Genomic DNA, 17,761 nt, shown 5'->3' with positions numbered 1-17,761 from the left:
CAGACACCAGTTACCAAACATATAATTCTAGAAATAATATATACGACTTTTGTTTTTAAGAGTCATTTTTGCACGAGGACAGTTAGCACTTAACTGTTGAGGGAGCCAGACCACGCAGGGAACATGTAGATGTTGTTGCCAGCTCATCTCATAGAAAATACAATTTGAGTAACATGATGTGAACATTAATAGTTTAGTGTTCATCTTGTGCTTTCTGCTCCACTTGTCTCTATAATGCAGTTAGCAGCACCACACTCTGTAAATTTCCAGCTGCTTTTGAAAGAAAAAGAAATAGAGCTCAATATTATTTCTTATATATTTGATTTTTAATGTGTCTCTTTGGAAATATGTAGGTGTAAGAATTAATGTTTCTCAACTTATGACATGTTAACTTCACCAGGCTGCTATGTTACATATTCACATCAGTGATTGTGCAAAATATACTGAAATTATGAAATGCATCTTTAAAGAATCTGAACTTTATCCTTTTTACTTTTCCAAATGCTTTCCCCAACAAACTAAATCAGCAAAAGAAGAAGAAGGAGTCTCTCCTCAAGAAGAACAACACCACAGCCTACCCAGCTGCCACTGCTACAGCCTTTGCCCCTAATATTGCCAGGGACCCTGGATTGGCCACTATTGCCAAAAGCGCCCCACCCCCCCCAACTGAGCCCAAGGAGGAGCCAAAGCCCAAACCTCCAGAGGCCAAGAAGACCTTTAACAGTGTGAGCAAGATAGACAGGATTGCCAGAATAGCCTTCCCGCTGCTCTTTGGAACCTTTAACTTGGTCTACTGGGCAACTTACTTGAATAAGAAGCCCAAATTGCAGGGGATGGGTCCACACTAATCCATGTTTCATTCCTTTAAAAATTATACCTGTATTTTCTTTTCTTTTCATTTTCTTTCTTACTCCTCCTAAAACAGGTGTTTACTTTTATTTTCAGACAAACATGGTGTCCATGCTGGTTTGAATTCCCAGTTGTTGCATTGCTTCTATGTTTACCTAAAGTTTGAAGATTTTGAAAAAACTAAATAGAGAAAAAAAGAAAGATTACGATACAGACTTTTGAAAGGGTGTTTGTTCTGGTCTCGGGTGATGCTACTAAGAAAATGCTACTATAAATATATAGCCAAGAGAATGCTATTCTACGACTGCACATAGCCCGATCTTGTTAAGGGGCTTTTGTTTCTATGTTTTTTTTTTAATTTAAATCACAGACACGGTAAAAGGCAATTGTGTATATGCATGGGCAGGGCATCTTATTATTTATGTTTATTTATTCAAAATACAGATTAACATCGACTGATAGCTTAGTTTATTTGATATCAGCAGCAAAAATGCTACGCTCATTCTCTGTCAACATATCTTCAATTCTCTGTAGATGTTTTATGAGATTAATTATGTCATCCTTCAAAATATGTTAGGGTTTCTGCAATAGCAATAAAACATGTCTCAGTGGACACACCATTTATTTAGGGATAAAAAATACGAAAATTCAATCATTTCTGTGCTCAGCATTGAAAATATTATTTATTTCCTTTCACGGCGTTGTAAATATTATTAAGTGTTAGAGATGTCAATATTATGTTTAAGCTTTGCAAAGTGTAACTAAAGGGTATGTTTATTGAATACATGGACAAGAAAACTTTTTTTATTTCATTGATTTTTATTTCTGTTTATGATACTTTCTACAAATTGAGTATATACTTGTCTAATTCACGCTTAAGTGACTGTTTCTCGCCACCTTCGCGTTTCATTCAAAGCTGCTTTCACACTGAAGTAAAAAATATTATTCAACTGTGTGTTTGTGTACACACTGACGGCAACAACAGCAACAACATCAACGGTGTAATCTGAGATTGGCTAGTTATGAGTAAAAAAATGTAAACATCATCTCGAATCCTGCAGTGCATTTGACATTTAGAATTAAAACACTAACTATTTACTTCTTTTGTTTGTTTTATTAATGGTGTGGGCCTCGTTACCCAAAAACGCCATTTATAGCAAAGTACGCTAGGCATCGCTTAAAGACGGGCGGGGCACATTGAGAAGGAGAAGTGCCTTTTTTATTGTCAGAGTTGAAGCTGTGATGGCTACTACTTTGTTGATTGATGGCGCGTCTGTAATTCCCATCCCACTGTGTCCCCTGACCCCTGTTTGCCATAGACCCCATCTCCTTTCAGTTGAAAATTGAGACATAACACTCAGAAAGTACCAGCTACACTGCCTTCAGTATCACATGCCCGTTTGGACTCATTTGTTGCTGCTTGTTGGTGAGCAACAGCGAGAGACAGGGACAGAGACAGAAAGAGACAAAGAGAGGAAGGAGACATTGAGTAGAAGTGGCACTGTAATCTTGCTTTAGCCGGCGCTGTGTTTCGCACAGAGGACTTGTCTAGTAGTTCCACGATAGTGACGAAGATGAATATATTTTTGTAGCATGATGTCAATCCCTCTTCCGAAAAAAAACAAAAAACAGAAACTAACGCAAATGTGAAAAGAATGCTTTTGTTTTTGTCTTGAACATTGCTTGCTCTTTTTTCTTTGAACTTATAAAAACACACATATTACGGACATGCTTCTTCTCTGATGTGGCACGTTGAGGTTTCTGAACAGTCCATTTTAAATTATGTTAATGTAGCAATATTAATTAGCAAGGGCTTTTCTTAGGACCTGAACCTGACACTCAGTCTTGAGGCGATATCCATTGTAGCTTCACATTGACCCCTCTCTAACTGTAATTGCATCCATATACATGGATATCTATAGAATTATTTAGATTTGGTCAGAGATAACAGGCATCACATCGTGTGTCCATGTAAGATTCTGGAGCCTTTGGCTCTCACTCCAACCTTTGTTAAAAAACAATCTCCACATTTCTTGTCCGGCAGTGGGGGTGCATTGTATTGCATTATGGGTTCTGGGTGTGCTTTTTTCAACATGTTTCACAGGGCACTGAACAGGCTAAAAGGCACGTACAAACCCTGCAGCATGTGTGTTTGTGCGCTGGGGTGAAGAGATCACACTATCGCCAGAGGAAAACGAAAAAGAGATCGGTGGTTGTTGCTATTGTTATTATTTGCATTATCATTATGACCAATGCTGAACCTATCACCTAATGGCAGACGTCTTTGCAGGCATATGCAAGCGGTCTACTGTTAACAGCCACTTAACCTACACGCGGAAGGTCAAGGAACTGCAAAGTTCAGGGTGAAGAGTTGTATAAAGATATTTGAATTCTAAACTATTGTATGTATGTTTATTATCATGAAGAAAAAATATATATACATATGTAAAATACATAATGCATACAGTATTTGATTATATTAATGAAGATATTAGCTAAGATGATGATGAATATTGTTTGTAATATCAACTTATTGTTATGCATTTTGCACATTTAGAAGAACAATAACATTACGTTTATGTAGTCAGCTTCGTGCTATGCAAGGACAGCTTTGAACCACATCATTGACCTTCTCTCCCTGACCATTGTGTTTCAGATTTACAAGCTATTAAAAAAAAAAGAAATTAAAAAAAGCTTAGCTTTTATATCAGCTGTGCACCCACTAGATTTTTTTTCTTCTTCTGTCAACCATGGCTATACAGGGTGACATCAAAGAAAACAGTGGATTATCTCTTTTGTTTGCGCTTTGGATTTGTCGGTGGTTGAAGGGAAAATGGCTTTCATTGTTGATTGCACTTTTTCTCCAGAGACATGCAATAAAGTGATTGAACTGAAGAAACCAGGAGCAAAACTGTAACAAGATCACCTTGTTAATAATATTTCTGTTCATTTTTTGAGCTTGTTTGTCATTACAAAAATGGAGGCAGGTGAACATGCTACTTTGCTAAATAGATTGTTTTGTTTATGTTTTGCTTTCCAAAGCTCAATGATATTACAGGGAGCGCCAGAGAGTTTTGACATTGACAAAAGTGAATTTTGTAAACTTTTCTGTTTGGAATATCTTTGCAAAGCCCCTATCTTGTACTCCAAGCAGGATCAAACAAATGCTATAGACCATTTACAGATATTTTAAAGCCAGGTCTGATTTTGCTACATGTAATGCTCCAGAGAGAGAATGTGAAATATGAGGCACAGTGCAATCATGAGCTTCCAACTTTTACCTTCACGCTCATATGCAGAGTATTCATGTAAATATCACATTTGTAGGCACATCAGTCATTTCTTTCATTATGTTTGATGCAAGGTCCATTGCAGTTCTCAGCAGCACTTGCTTTTCAACATTGAGTCTTTGGTTATTCCTAGATACCTACTGGAGTTTTTTCTTGTATTTTTATCAAGCAAAATATGTTCTGATTTTCACTGAAATGTAAAAAAAAAAACTAATTTTCTAAAGCACAAAAGTTGATTAGGGTAAGAGAAATTAGAGTGAGACTGTATACATATGGACATCGACAAAAACACGCTTTCAAAACGCACACAAACACACATACCCACAAGCAGTACACAGGAATGTGTTGGTAGTCCAATGATACTGGCAAAGGGTTCTGATTGATGTAGATGAAATGGTGAACCTTCTGTAAATGTTTTCTTTTGTTTCTTTTGGTTATGATATTGCCCTGTAGAATCTGATTCTCTGCATTAGTCTTTAAATAAAAAGAAAACAAATGAAAGTTGTGACTATACCTCTGTCCTTGTGCTATGGCAGGGGTCGGGAACCTATGGCTCACGAGCCATATATGGCTCTTTCAATGATGCGATATGGCTCGCAGACAATTTTGAGCTCACATTTTTTAACATGATTAATGAACAAGTAATACATAATTATACTGTGTCATTTTAAAGTAAAACATTTAGCAGCGGATTTGTTTTTAGTTCTCCCCTCTCCTTTCCTCCGCTCTGTCTCTGACTGCACAGAGCACACACTTACGTGTAAAATCTGGGACTATGTCGAGGGCCAAACACGGTCCACATGTATTGAACAGGATACACATATTGGATAAAGTGCAAAAAGATATGGAACATATTAAAGTCAACTGCAAACGGATTGCTGAGCAGTTCAATTTTAATTTCTGAGCTGCAAAGTCGGCACATGCGCTCAGTTGATCAGCAGAATGCTGTCGGGAACACAGAGGTGGAGATGTGTGTCAGTGTTTGGAAACACGTAGTGACCAAAGTTTCCTTCTGCATCAGAGTCTCCCACAGGTGCAGCTTGGCATCACACATGTCCGTGATCACACGGCCCTGAAGCTGCAGGTTTAACAGTGAGATGCTTCGTCATGTCACACAAACAGTCCAGCTCACATCGTCCCAGAGATCTGTGCTGTGTTTCCCTTTGCTTTCCAAAAACTTTCATTTCATTCACACATTTAGATTCTTCCTCAAATGTCTTTTCCCGTGGTTGTGCCATGCATTGATTTAATTACCAAAACCGGCGGGCCAGTTATGACAGACATATGATATTTTCTCAGCGCACCGGATATAATAATAATAATAATAATAATAATAATAATAATAATAATAATAATAATAATAATAATAATAATAATAATAATAATAATAAATTGTATTTGTAAAGCGCCTTTCAAAGCTAAAATGCAGGACAACAACAAAAACAACACCAACAACAACATACATAAGAGGTTAAATAGGTCATAGTTTCCTTGAGTTTGACACCAGTGCAGTAAACACTGAAACATGCACATAAATGAGATAAATAACGTAAGTGTTTAGTTTATTTAATAAAAGAGCACGTGTTCAATGCAACACTGATACCGCTATTAGTACTCAGAGACGTGTTATTCTTAAAAAAAATGCATGCATAAAGTTGCGTTTAAATTTATTAAATATATGGCTCTCAAGGAAATACATTAAAAAAAGATTTGGCTTTTATGGCTCTCCCAGCCAAAAAGGTTCCCGACCCCTGTGCTATGGAGTACCAGACGAAGACACAACGATGAGTTGTTTTGCACCGTTAACCTCACAAATAGTAAAAGTAGCAATAACGTAGAAGTTTTAGAATATGTGTCACTCAACACACAGTATATAATATTTAATGTTTGTACATTTCAATAACAACTTTTCTGACATTTTTCTACTGGTTTGATGAAGGAACTGACAAGCCTTATATTGCACCAGCAAATGAAGAGTAACTGAGCATAACTGATGCATCAGTATAATGTAAACTGGCCCATTCCAAATTACACACTCATTTAAAAATAATTTGATACATACACTGACACACACTTGTGTACAAACATCCATAGTTCCCAGGCAATGAATCCCTGTGACTCTGGTGATCCCCTGACGTTTCCTTTAACACCACCAACAGGGCAAGGTTTTTACGTAACAATGCGAAATACTTCAACATATACTTGATCAATTCTATGAAATCGTCAGATCTCATTTTTGATTCCCTGAATACTTTGGTTTGTGACAAGAAAGACTTGCATAGCTAACGGAATTCCCATCAGCCTTGTGATGTAATATGTGTGTTACAAATGAGCTCATCTTAGCATGCTAACAAACTAATCTAAGATGGTGAACATGATTAACATTATACTTGCTTAACATCAGCATGTCCTTGTGAGCATGTTAGCATGTTAGCATGCTGATGTTAGCATTTAGCAAAGTACAGCGTCACAGAACCGCGAGTGTAGCTGTAGTTTTGAAGTTTGCAAAATGGCCGTTGGGTTTGATATACTGCAGAGCCCTTGTTAATAATATTTAGAATTTTAAAAAAGTACTTATATTCCCAAACCTCACACCCCTAAGCATTACAGCATGTTTCCCTAAAAAAAGTAACTTTCATTTCCATCCAATCAACCACCTTTTAAAATCAATTTGGTTTCCCAACCTCCTACGAACTGCATCATGGTGCATCAATGTATTTTATTATAAATCAATTACAGTCAAATCAGTCACTTTCTCTTGATCTGCTTTATTCTCTTAACACAATATATGTAAGTAGTTAGTTCAAAGTTCCAAAGATTAATTTGCAGTGTAATATTGCTAATGCTAATGCAAGGCATCTGCAAGACCCTTTTCCTTAAATATTCTAACGATGAATTTGGATGTTACTTTATTATTTGTGGTCTCTTTCCAGCAAACTACTGTTCCGGTTTTACTGTTGCACGCATGTATTGGTACATTTAATAAATCACTGTTTACATTACAGGTTTTTCTATGTTATATATTGTTTTGATATGTTATTTCATCCCTATATTTTAACTTTACACTATTTTATGTTTTATGTCTTATTTTTACTTGCATTATTATCTTTTTATACTTATTTATTTAGCGCTGTTTCCATTGCCAACAACTGCTCTCTGTATTTGTTGTGCATATGTCAATAAATAACTTGAAACACAATTTCCTTTGGACCCTTAATTTCTAGCCAAAGAGTTTAACCTAATACAAATTAATAATACAAGGAAAAGTACATGTTCAATATTTATTATTATTATTATTATTTTATTTTTTAAATTATTATTATTATTATTATTATTATTATTATTATTATTACTAGTATTATTATTATTATTATTATTATTATTATTATTATTATTATTTTGAATTAGTGACAGTATAGTAGCAGTAGTAATTAGTCAGTAATTGGCTGATGCCTGTCTTCAAATCTCCAAAAAATGGCAGTCCAGCCATCTCTTAACTGACATCTGAATGTTGTTCCTCATTGCTTTTCTCTTCACCTTTCTTCTCTTGCTGCCCCTGGTCTCAAGTCTCCACCTCATCCCCATCTTCTCCCACCCTGCAATGACATTTCAGGTGCAGGGGAACATGTGCTTCTTCCTTAAAAGCATGTGAGCTGCCAAGCCCTGAGACTGTTATGTAATAAAGCTGCTTCTTGCTGGCAGAAGAGCAGGGAGAAGAGGCTTTTTCTCTTTCTCTCTACCTGGTTCTCCTCCTCCTCCCTCTCTCTATGTCTGCCACTTCCCCCCCCCCCCCCACCCCCCCCTCATAGGCACAGATTTGGGGTGGGGGTGGGGGGCATGGGGACATGTCCCACTCAGTCTTATGTACAGGATGAATTGTACTCCAATTGTTGCTCAAAAGCATATACCGTGTTTTCCCCTTGATCTGCGTTTTTAGACGCACATTTGAATTGAACAAAAGCATTGTGTGGATGGCTATTGTCAAACCCTTCTTTTCCTTTTAAGAAAGATAGTCCTTCTCCTCGTCTCTTGGTTTCCCTGGGAACTCTATTTAGAGGCCCATTGAACAGTCTGTCCATGAATGGTGTTTTTGCAGAAATGAATAGAAATTCAAGCAATCCCTTCATTATACACAAGAGCTTGCAGATCAGTCAAAACGTAGCAATAGCTGCACAAAAATAGGAAAATCAGCAAAATGCTTACTAGCGATCACCATTCTTAAAACAACATAATCCAACTCAAAACCGCTGGGCTTTGACTCACAGTGACTAATGGGATCTATTGTGACTGCGGTGAATTAAAGCTGAATAAAACTGATGACTTCTGCAAAGGAACAAGCTACACGTTTTTTTTTTCTTCTCAGAACCAGCTTTCAGTAAGTTTTTTTTGGTGGGGTATTTCTTTTACACTGTCATCATTAACTGAATTGTGTTAATGAAGAAAGGGAAAGATTGTGCTGCATTTAGCTAATTGCTGAGCTCAGATTTCACTTCTATTTCACATGGATGTCCACGTTCTCCTTATGGAGATGCTCCAGATCAACCAAAAGGGAACGAGGAGTCCCTCTGTCTTTCTCACACAAAGTACATTCTGCCACGTCCGATTTTCCAGGCTTTAAATTCTTAAGCAGTAGGCACAACACGGACTCACATCTACTGAGATTTCTATTAGTTCTCTTCCTATATGCTCATTTTTCTGTCTCTTTGCTTCAGTGTCTCTTCCAATGCATGCTGTCTCTCTTTCCTCAATTATCCTTTGGAAGACTCTACAGATTCCTTGGCCAGGTATCAGGATCTGTGATTTGCCTTTCTCCTTACTCAATTACAATGAATAAATGAATGCATAAACAGCAAGGAAAACACAATTGGAGCAAAAGATAATTACTTTACATTCCGCTTCTGGCATAAAGATGTGTTTTGTACCAATATTCTCCATCTGTGCATGTGCTGCAAACTGTTTATGTACAAATAGAAACTCCTTAGACCCTAATACATGTCCCCCCCCCCCCCCACCCCAGGGTAGTTGTTTTATAAAAATTCAAATCAGTCATTTATTTTTGTAAACGGGGCTTAAGGAGTCATGATTGGAACGGACTTTTCAAGGCTGCCCTTGTGAATTCCGTCCATTGTCAAAAGCTCTTCCTGAATAGAAGTAGATAAAATTGAATGTCTAGTCCATAACAGCAAAATGGCAGTAATGTGAGGTAGTATTATAACACAAAGTGCCAACCTTTTTATGATGACTCAGTGAGACAGACTGGTAGAAGCAGGAAGATCAGCAGTTTTCAGCCCATGTGCTGTAATTTAACAGACATTATTGTAACAGTGCATTAACTCAAGTACTGTACATCAAGTACTGTACTTAAGTACACCTTTGAGGTACTCTACTATAATCTCCCAATGTATGCTACATATGCTTTTATATCAAGTACAATTTTCCAACAATACTTTGACAGGAGTACATTTTTTCAATATACTGTATTACGGCTGTAGCCTAAAACATTACCACAGTGCCAATGTGGAGCAGTCAAACAAGCTAATACAACAATATTAACATTATGTACATATTAACATACCTTATAATGTTGTTGTGGCAAACATGTTACCACATGAAGCAAACACAGGGCAACATTAGCATTCATTTGGAGCCATGTGTCTGTCCACCCAATCAATATAAGCCCAATATTTACTCTCCTTTTAGCTCTGTTTTGGTCTCCACCAATGTCTTGTTGCTAGCTTCTAAATGCTCCACTACCAGCTAGTTGTTAACATGTGGCTTATGAGGATGGATTTGGGTTTACGAGAGCGGTGAAAGTCAACCAGAGCAGAAAGGTTAGGGAACGTAAAATCAAAACAATGAGCTGAAAGACGCTAAAATTGAGTAGAGTTGAGAATTATATCTGGGCGTCACTATGATTGACTCCTTTCACATTACACATAGTCACTTGATCCATATACAAATATTGTTTAGATGTTTTAGCAAATGCATTCTTTAATTCTTCTTCCTGATAATTTGTACTTTTTAAAATACTAAGACATACAGTATGGTATTCAAATAAATGCATATCTGCATTGCTGCAGTGAGAACAATTGGTGTCACTATACTCTTCAGGGATGGGAAACGTTTGGCTGGTGTAACTACAAAAAAAAATTGCTTTACAAAAGAAAGGCAACAGTTCTAAAATGTGAAAAGCGAAGTTATCTCTGGCATGTTTTCTGTCCATGACGTTCAACCCCAAACTGAACTCCAGAACTGAGCTTTTTTTTCATTTCAACCTCATTGGACGACAGCGCAGTTTCCCCGAGGGGCTCTGTCGCACTGCATGAGATTTCCACAAATTACCAAGACACAAAGCAGCCACTTATAACGACAGTATCAACCTCAAATGTGCTTGGATGCAACAAAAAAAAAGAAAAAAAAAAAAGAAGTCCCTCTTGGGGGAAGTTACCATTTGCAGCCGTAATATTGTAGCGAACACAGAACATGGCTTGCTAAACTTGGCAAGGGCAGCCCGTGGAAACAGAGCGATACAGACTTCAGCCCAAGAGCTGTTCTTTTGCAATAAGGATAATGTTAGTCATATAACAAGACATTTGCAGAGCCACCACAGTGACAGGTCTATCTAAACGAGCTAGTCGTTAAGTCTTGTTTGAAGGCTGCAGAATACAGGGCATCAACTAATGATGGTGGAAGCAGCCGAAGGCAAGACTCATCGGTCCAGAGGAAAGACTGGGTGATGGGAGGGATGACAATGGGACATATTCTCTAGGCCATCATGATATCATCAGAATATTATCTTTCCTCCTGCAGCTCTCATTAGAACACAAACATATTCTTTTGTCATCTCCCTTTCTATCATTCACATACAAATTAACTTTTTTAGGACTGTAGCGGTGCGTATACCTTGTCTCCACTGTTTTGTATTTCTGTTTTTTTTGTTTTTTCTTTCTCTATGTCTTTCTCATTGTTTTGAAGTTGACATCCAGGGTCAGCATGGCCACTGAGTCATTGATCTCCGATTCAACCATCCCATCAGTTCTGACAACCGTTGATGTTTTGTTGCTCGAGAAGAAGTGCACTTGTGCCAAGACTGAAATGAGGTACGGCAGATAGAGAGCACACGTAACTAAAGGTGAACAGAGATAATAGGAGAGAAGGAGCTGGGTGGATAGCAGGTCTTAGGGTGGCAGGAGGGGGGGGGGGGGAGGCTACCACAAGGGCATGTAAAATGATAGATTAAGGGAAAGGGGAAGCTGATCAATAAGGATGAGAGACGGTCAGGAGGCAGGAATCATCAGAGAATAACATAAGAGTAAAGAATAAGGAAAAAGGAGGAGTAGAAGGATGAAAGAATGAAAGGCAAAGAGAAAAACAAGGGCAACTACCGTACAAAGTAAAGTATACTAGAAGTTAAGGATTTTGGAAGTGAATATAGGGATGAGGGAGGAGGCGGTAGAGAGAAATAGAAGGAGAAAAAGATGACAATGAGTTGAAAGAAGTGCCCAGAAACAATCACGAGTTGGAGAAGAGAGAGCAGTGATGTAAGTAGAGCATATAACCACTTTATAGAAAGTGTAACGTACAAGAAAGTAAACTGCTTAAAGAAGGTATTTTGAAAATGTATTGTAATTATTGTAAGGTGTATTGTATTCTGTGCTAGTCTTGCACTTGTCCATGAGTATTGTCCCCTCCCAGCTCACCTTCTATTCATAGACATTCCTCAAATGTCTCTTCTCATCTTCCTTTTTCCCATTTCTTTGTAAATTACACATCTGCTTCTTTTGAATCACAAACTACATCCTCCTCCACCACCTCGAAATGAGTATGCTGGACTTTAATAAGACAAAAAACGCTTTGTCATGTACACAATTGCTTTCTTTTCTTTTTCATGTAATACAGATTGTGTTTCGTCTGTAGGGTTGTCTTATATAATGGCAGTTATGTAACATAATTAAAAGTTGCTCTTTTACCATCATTGGATTACATTCGTGTGCGCTCTCCACTTGCCAGCCAAGCAGCCGAGGTTATATTTAATACTAGACAACAGAGGGGTAATTTATTTGGCTTACATATCCAAATGCATCCTGTTCCACCACATTGCAAGTGACGGATTTAATGTGGAATTAACCCGTTTTCTGACAGAAACACCGCTTCAACTCTACCAGTTATTAGAAATACATTATAGAGGCATTATGGAGCCTCCTGTTATTTCTGGACCACTACTAAAACACAATTAGTTTTGCTCTTGTGAAATAATGGAACTTTAATAATTACATTAGATAACTGTGGTATTTCAAGTTGCACCAAATAAATAGGTACACTCATTGAAGTGTATACAGTGTGTATGACTTCTATGTGCAGTGTACTTTCTCCTTGTGTGCAGCAAGTGAGGTGGTGCTTGTGGATTCGGTGATCATATCTGCAGCGTACAATCCACTCTTTGTGGTAATACAACTGGATTTATGTGGAACGAATTCGACCCGTTTGCGGTTTTGAATTATTTTCTTCCACACAATGGCCCTGGCTTCAGTTTTGCTGCAGTAAGCTTGTTGGCTATGCAGTCAGTAAACACTGCCTAATTCTTGAAGGTCAAAGCATAAATACTCTTGGATCCAACGTGGACAATGTGCATGCATGGTTCAGTGTAAGGCTATTTGGAACTTTTTGTTGTTTTGAAATGACTTTCTTTACAGGGTGTTATCAGAATGTGTGTGTGTGCTGTCAGCTGTCTAGTATTAATGTAAGCTCCAGTAGGTGTGTTCACTATTGACCCAGGCACACACGCATTTGCCCACAGCTACGTATAAAGCTGACACACATAATTAATGTACAGCTTCACCTTCAGTGTGATTTGGCTTCTATGTTGAGTGTTTTCTATGTGTGCACATACTATCCTCATACGGTATGTGCTTCATGCACAAATGTGTGTGAATGTGCATGGGCTTGTGTGTGCCCCACCTAGAGCTGTGTTTCTCTCATTTCCACTGCTATAAATCACAGTGTAAACCCACATTCACCGTGGTCAGCGCAAGCATCACCTCTTTACGGTTCATCTTAATCTTGTGCCTTGTTCAACCTGAGCACCGTTTCCCCCTTCAGGGATTCAGAGGATCTCTTGTGTTCAATCTTCTCTTTTAATATTCCTTTCCCTTTCTCTCCGTCTGTTTCAATCCCTCCCGATTGTACTTCCCTCTCCAAGGCCTTTCAGATGTTTTTTATCAAAACCAATATTTGCTATGCATATCACTCACTAACAAGTTTTGCAGTTCAAAAAGCTATGAAGCTCACTTCTGCTCAGCCACACATTGCCATTCAATCATATCTTGTTACCATGGCATGCCCCTTTGAAACCATCTATTCTGGGAGGGAAAATTGCCTTTCAAAGGGCAGAAGTTGTATCGAAATCCATCACAAGAGTATAACTTTTCTCTTTTTACTGCCTATCACATTTTCCTAATTGCACTATGGACTTTCAGAAAGAGGTCTGTCCTGTTTTCCACTAGGGATTACCCTGCTAAACTGACTTCCTGATAGTATGACAAAGTGTCAGCTGTAACCTTAATACATGTATTGACTTGTACAGGTACAAAATATGATTTCCTCTCGAGGCCAGTGCTTTTCCAGTCTCAAAGACATAAATCAATAAAGAACTTAAGGGATAACACGGTGTGTGACCGAGGAAGTACACGTTAAAACATTGATTGAATGTAACATAAAGATGCATCATGCTTTTGCAATGCAGTTATGAGGGGAATCATCTCAAGAAAACCAGATTTGAGGAGGACATGCTTCTCCGCTTTCATTTCCGTTGTCATATTTTCACATAATACCACACAGCTATCTCCACCAAACCAGGTCCTGCACAGAGCCTTTTATCGTTAGATGTATGGTTTGGATCTCAATCTGCTGGTGTGTGAAGGTAGGCAGCACATACTGCATGTGTGTTGAAGCATAAATCAAGCCTCGATAGACTGTGTACACTGAATCGACACATATCTCACATCACCTCCCAAGGGATGCATGGGAGGCTAAGGCATCCGTCAACAGTTAGCAGGTTAAATGCAAATGGTGGGGAAGGCAAATGAATCCTGATCAGACGAGAAGAAAATCAAAACATATGGCGCTTTATTCGGGAGTGTTTCCAAACAGGCTGTTGTTACAATGTGTAGTCAAGCGATATTATGTGCAGGGTAAGAATTGCAGCTTGTTACCAGGGACATGACAAGGATACATATAAAAATAACATGCAGTAGATGTATTACAAAGCACAACTGTAGACTTCAGACTTGGCCTCCAAGACACAACAATCCTGACTTGACTCTCGACTCGGTCTTTATTGCTTTGAGACTTTAGCTTCTTGACACTCTACTGCCTAGAGACTCGACTCGACATGAGAGTTAAACAAGACCGAGAACAACATATTTAGTTTTTTCCACCTATGCCTTGAACGTGAATCTGTGTTGATGGGTTGCTCAATGCTCATAATGCCTTTTAGAAAGTCAGTTTGCTTGTAAAGGCTAAGTGTTAGCCAATATACTGTAATTAGGTTTGTAAGAAAGACATCAATTTTGTTTTATAATGCATTTGAAAATTCCCGTAAAAACCCTACCCTTTTATCGCAATGCACTATGCATTTTTCATTTTCATTTTACAATGAACTACATTTTATTTTCTGTCCTTTTTTGAAAGCTAATAGAGCTCCTCCTTAGCTCCCCCAGTCACCATTGTATGTTGCAGATATTGGTTTTGGCTGTGTAAAAACACAGCTTGCCACAGCTTTGAAAGGAACATGAGTAAGTAGCATGTCATTATAATGGTGAAATGGCTTAAAAATTACATATTGCAATTTGTTCAAAGACTTGAGACCTTACTTGGGCTTGCCTTCAAAGACTTGAGACTTGATCCAAAATACTCTAATGCCTTTTTTTTTAGCATTTAAAATCTCTCAAGAACAACTGCTCTATTTAAAGTTCTTTAGAGATTCAGATATTTAACTTTTAGATGTAATGGGACATAGAGGGGAAGATTGGAAAAACGTGTCATTCTGATAAAGAATTACAGATGCACAACTGTTCTTTTTGGGTAACAATTTTACATTACATGAGAGTACGCCTGAGGATCTCTCTAGCTTCTGCTCTCTCTCTCTCTCTCTCTCTCTCTCTCTCTCTCTCTCTCTCTCTCTCTCTCTCTCTCTCTCTCTCTCTCTCACACACACATGGGACATTTGTGTGATTCAAAATAAATGTGTGTTTGTGCATGTTGTGTCTACTGTACATGGACCCATGCCTCATACACACACACACACACACACACACACACACAAACATGCATACGCACACACACAGATACAATCACCTTGAGGACAAATAAATCCAATATCCATCATAATTTAATCCAGTATATAATTGTGTGGTTGATTACCATAACCACTGCCACATACAGTATATCAAATTCCTTCAGGAAAACTTGCTGTTTGTGTGAAACCCCTACACTCTCTTACACCCAGACACACACACACACACACACACACACACACACACACACACACACACAGCTACTGCTGATGTAATTTGTTAATATTGACATTTCTTCATCCGCCCCCTTATTGTGTCATCTGGCATTCTGACCCCACACACCATGTAAACAACAACAGAGACAGGTGATAGATAGATAGATAGATAGATAGATAGATAGATAGATAGATAGATAGATAGATAGATAGATAGATAGATAGATAGATAGATAGATAGATAGATAGATAGATAGATAGATAGATAGATAGATAGATAGATCAATAGATACATACATACATACATACATACATACATACATACATACATACATACATACATACATACATACATACATATAAACACACATAGATGTCTCCTTAAAACACTCAAAACATCAAACTCCTTGATTTATATTACACTAAGAAGAGAGAGAAAGCGTCAGAGGGTAAGAGACTGAAAGATTGGAGGGAGAGATAGAGAGAGCGCCTCCATTATTCATCTGCTCATCTCACTGCAGTAGATCCAGCAGGGGGAGGTGTTGCAATATTTGGTTGATTGCTGGCCGTCCGTTGCAAAAACCCAACAAGATACACAATCAGACTCACATATAAATTAATTATATATTTTTTCTCCACACACGAGAAGGGTCCCAACAAAAAGGTGCACATGGTTCAAAACAGAGTCCATTGAAATCGAATAGACAGTTGTTGTGACTTTTGTCCGTCCTCTCTCTCTCTCTCTCTCTCTCTCTCTCTCTCCCTCTCTATGTATGTCTCTTTCGCTCTCCCCTTCTCCCCTCTTTTGTGCGCGAGTCCAACTCACTTGGTCAGGGGGAAAGGTATGTTTGGAGCGTAGTATTGAAAGAGCTGTTCAAAACCATGAAATGTCTCCCCTCACTAGGGAGGTTCTGACATTTTGTCTTGAAGGCAAGGAGAGTGGAAAAGAGAGAGAGAGAGAGAGAGAGAGAAGAGAGAGAGAGAGAGAGAGAGAGAGAGAGAGAGCAGGATATTGAGATGCAAAGAGTTCTTATACGAGAGTTGTTCTATATGTTAGGTCTGCAGCTACACAAGCTAGTGTTCCTACTTTATGTAGCTCTCAGTCCGTTTTAGGTATTTTAAATGCTTTGATTTGATTAGTCAGCTAAACATATCACAACAATGGTTGTTATACAACTGCCTCGCCAAGCTAATGAGCCCCTTTTATGTACCATACATTTGACAGGTTGTGAAGAGTAGGACTCTCATCGGATCAGGGACCCACTCTCACCACTCTTTAGGGGGCCCTCGGGCAAAAATGAGTTCTGGGCCCCTAATGAGCCCCCCCATTTATCTGCACTGTCTCTGCGTGTTGCATGCATTAGTTAAATATGTTCTGTAATTTAACTAAGCAGAAATGTATTTAGGAATATGCACCTTGCAGCATTGACAGGTTGTGTAGCTGTAGGTCACATTATTAAAAACATGTTTGACACCAAGTTGTCAGCTTTATAATACTTATGCTCCTACTGTGGCTTACAATGTGAATACCCACACACACACACACACACACACACACACACACACACACACACGAACATCTTGCGAGGAAACGCACTTTCCATCACCAATACGTAATTATTTAATGAATAATAGATGTTTACTGTCTTTTTTTCTGTGCACAACAAGCGGCAGATATGGATGCCGATATTGAGATGAAGTCTAATTTTCTGTTACATTATTAACACATCGCCCAGGCACACGCACAGCCAGGCAGGGACATGCCTTGGGTGGCAGCTATTATTCATTCTGCAACTTGCCACATGTATGACTGTGGTTTCTTAGTACTGAATACATCATTGTTGTATTTTAAACCTAACCACTGACAAAATCTCTCTCTCTCTCTCTCTCTCTCTCTCTCTCTCTCTCTCTCTCTCTCTCTCTCTCTCTCTCTCTCTCTCTCCCCTTATTTATCTTTCTGTTCCACATTATGTCTTAGAGCCAAACTCATAACATTCTTGCATTTACATTTCTCCTAAATTGTTGATTTGTTTTGTGAAGAAATGCTCCCTCAGACTGAAATTCAATTAGGTAAAGGAAGCAAATTGTGTTTCATGAACATGCTGGGCAACCA

The 17,761-nt window shown here is 38.4% G+C and overlaps 1 protein-coding gene across 5 annotated transcripts in view; it reads left to right on the top strand.

The window, feature by feature from the left end:
* gabra1 (gamma-aminobutyric acid type A receptor subunit alpha1) overlaps positions 1 to 4,640 on the top strand; it is a 28,770-nt gene extending 24,130 nt beyond the window's left edge. For all 5 annotated transcript variants that reach the window (XM_029448481.1, XM_029448484.1, XM_029448482.1 and 2 more), the window contains one exon: positions 528 to 4,640. In XM_029448481.1, coding sequence (XP_029304341.1) covers positions 528 to 848 — 321 coding nt within the window. In that variant the 3' untranslated portion in view covers positions 849 to 4,640. The remainder of the gene's footprint in view (positions 1 to 527) is intronic.
* Positions 4,641 to 17,761: the final 13,121 nt, after the last annotated feature.

This window comes from Cottoperca gobio, chromosome 14 (genome assembly GCF_900634415.1).
Source record: "Cottoperca gobio chromosome 14, fCotGob3.1, whole genome shotgun sequence".
Lineage (NCBI taxonomy): Eukaryota > Metazoa > Chordata > Actinopteri > Perciformes > Bovichtidae > Cottoperca > Cottoperca gobio.
This window is presented reverse-complemented; position numbering and strand designations above follow the sequence as displayed.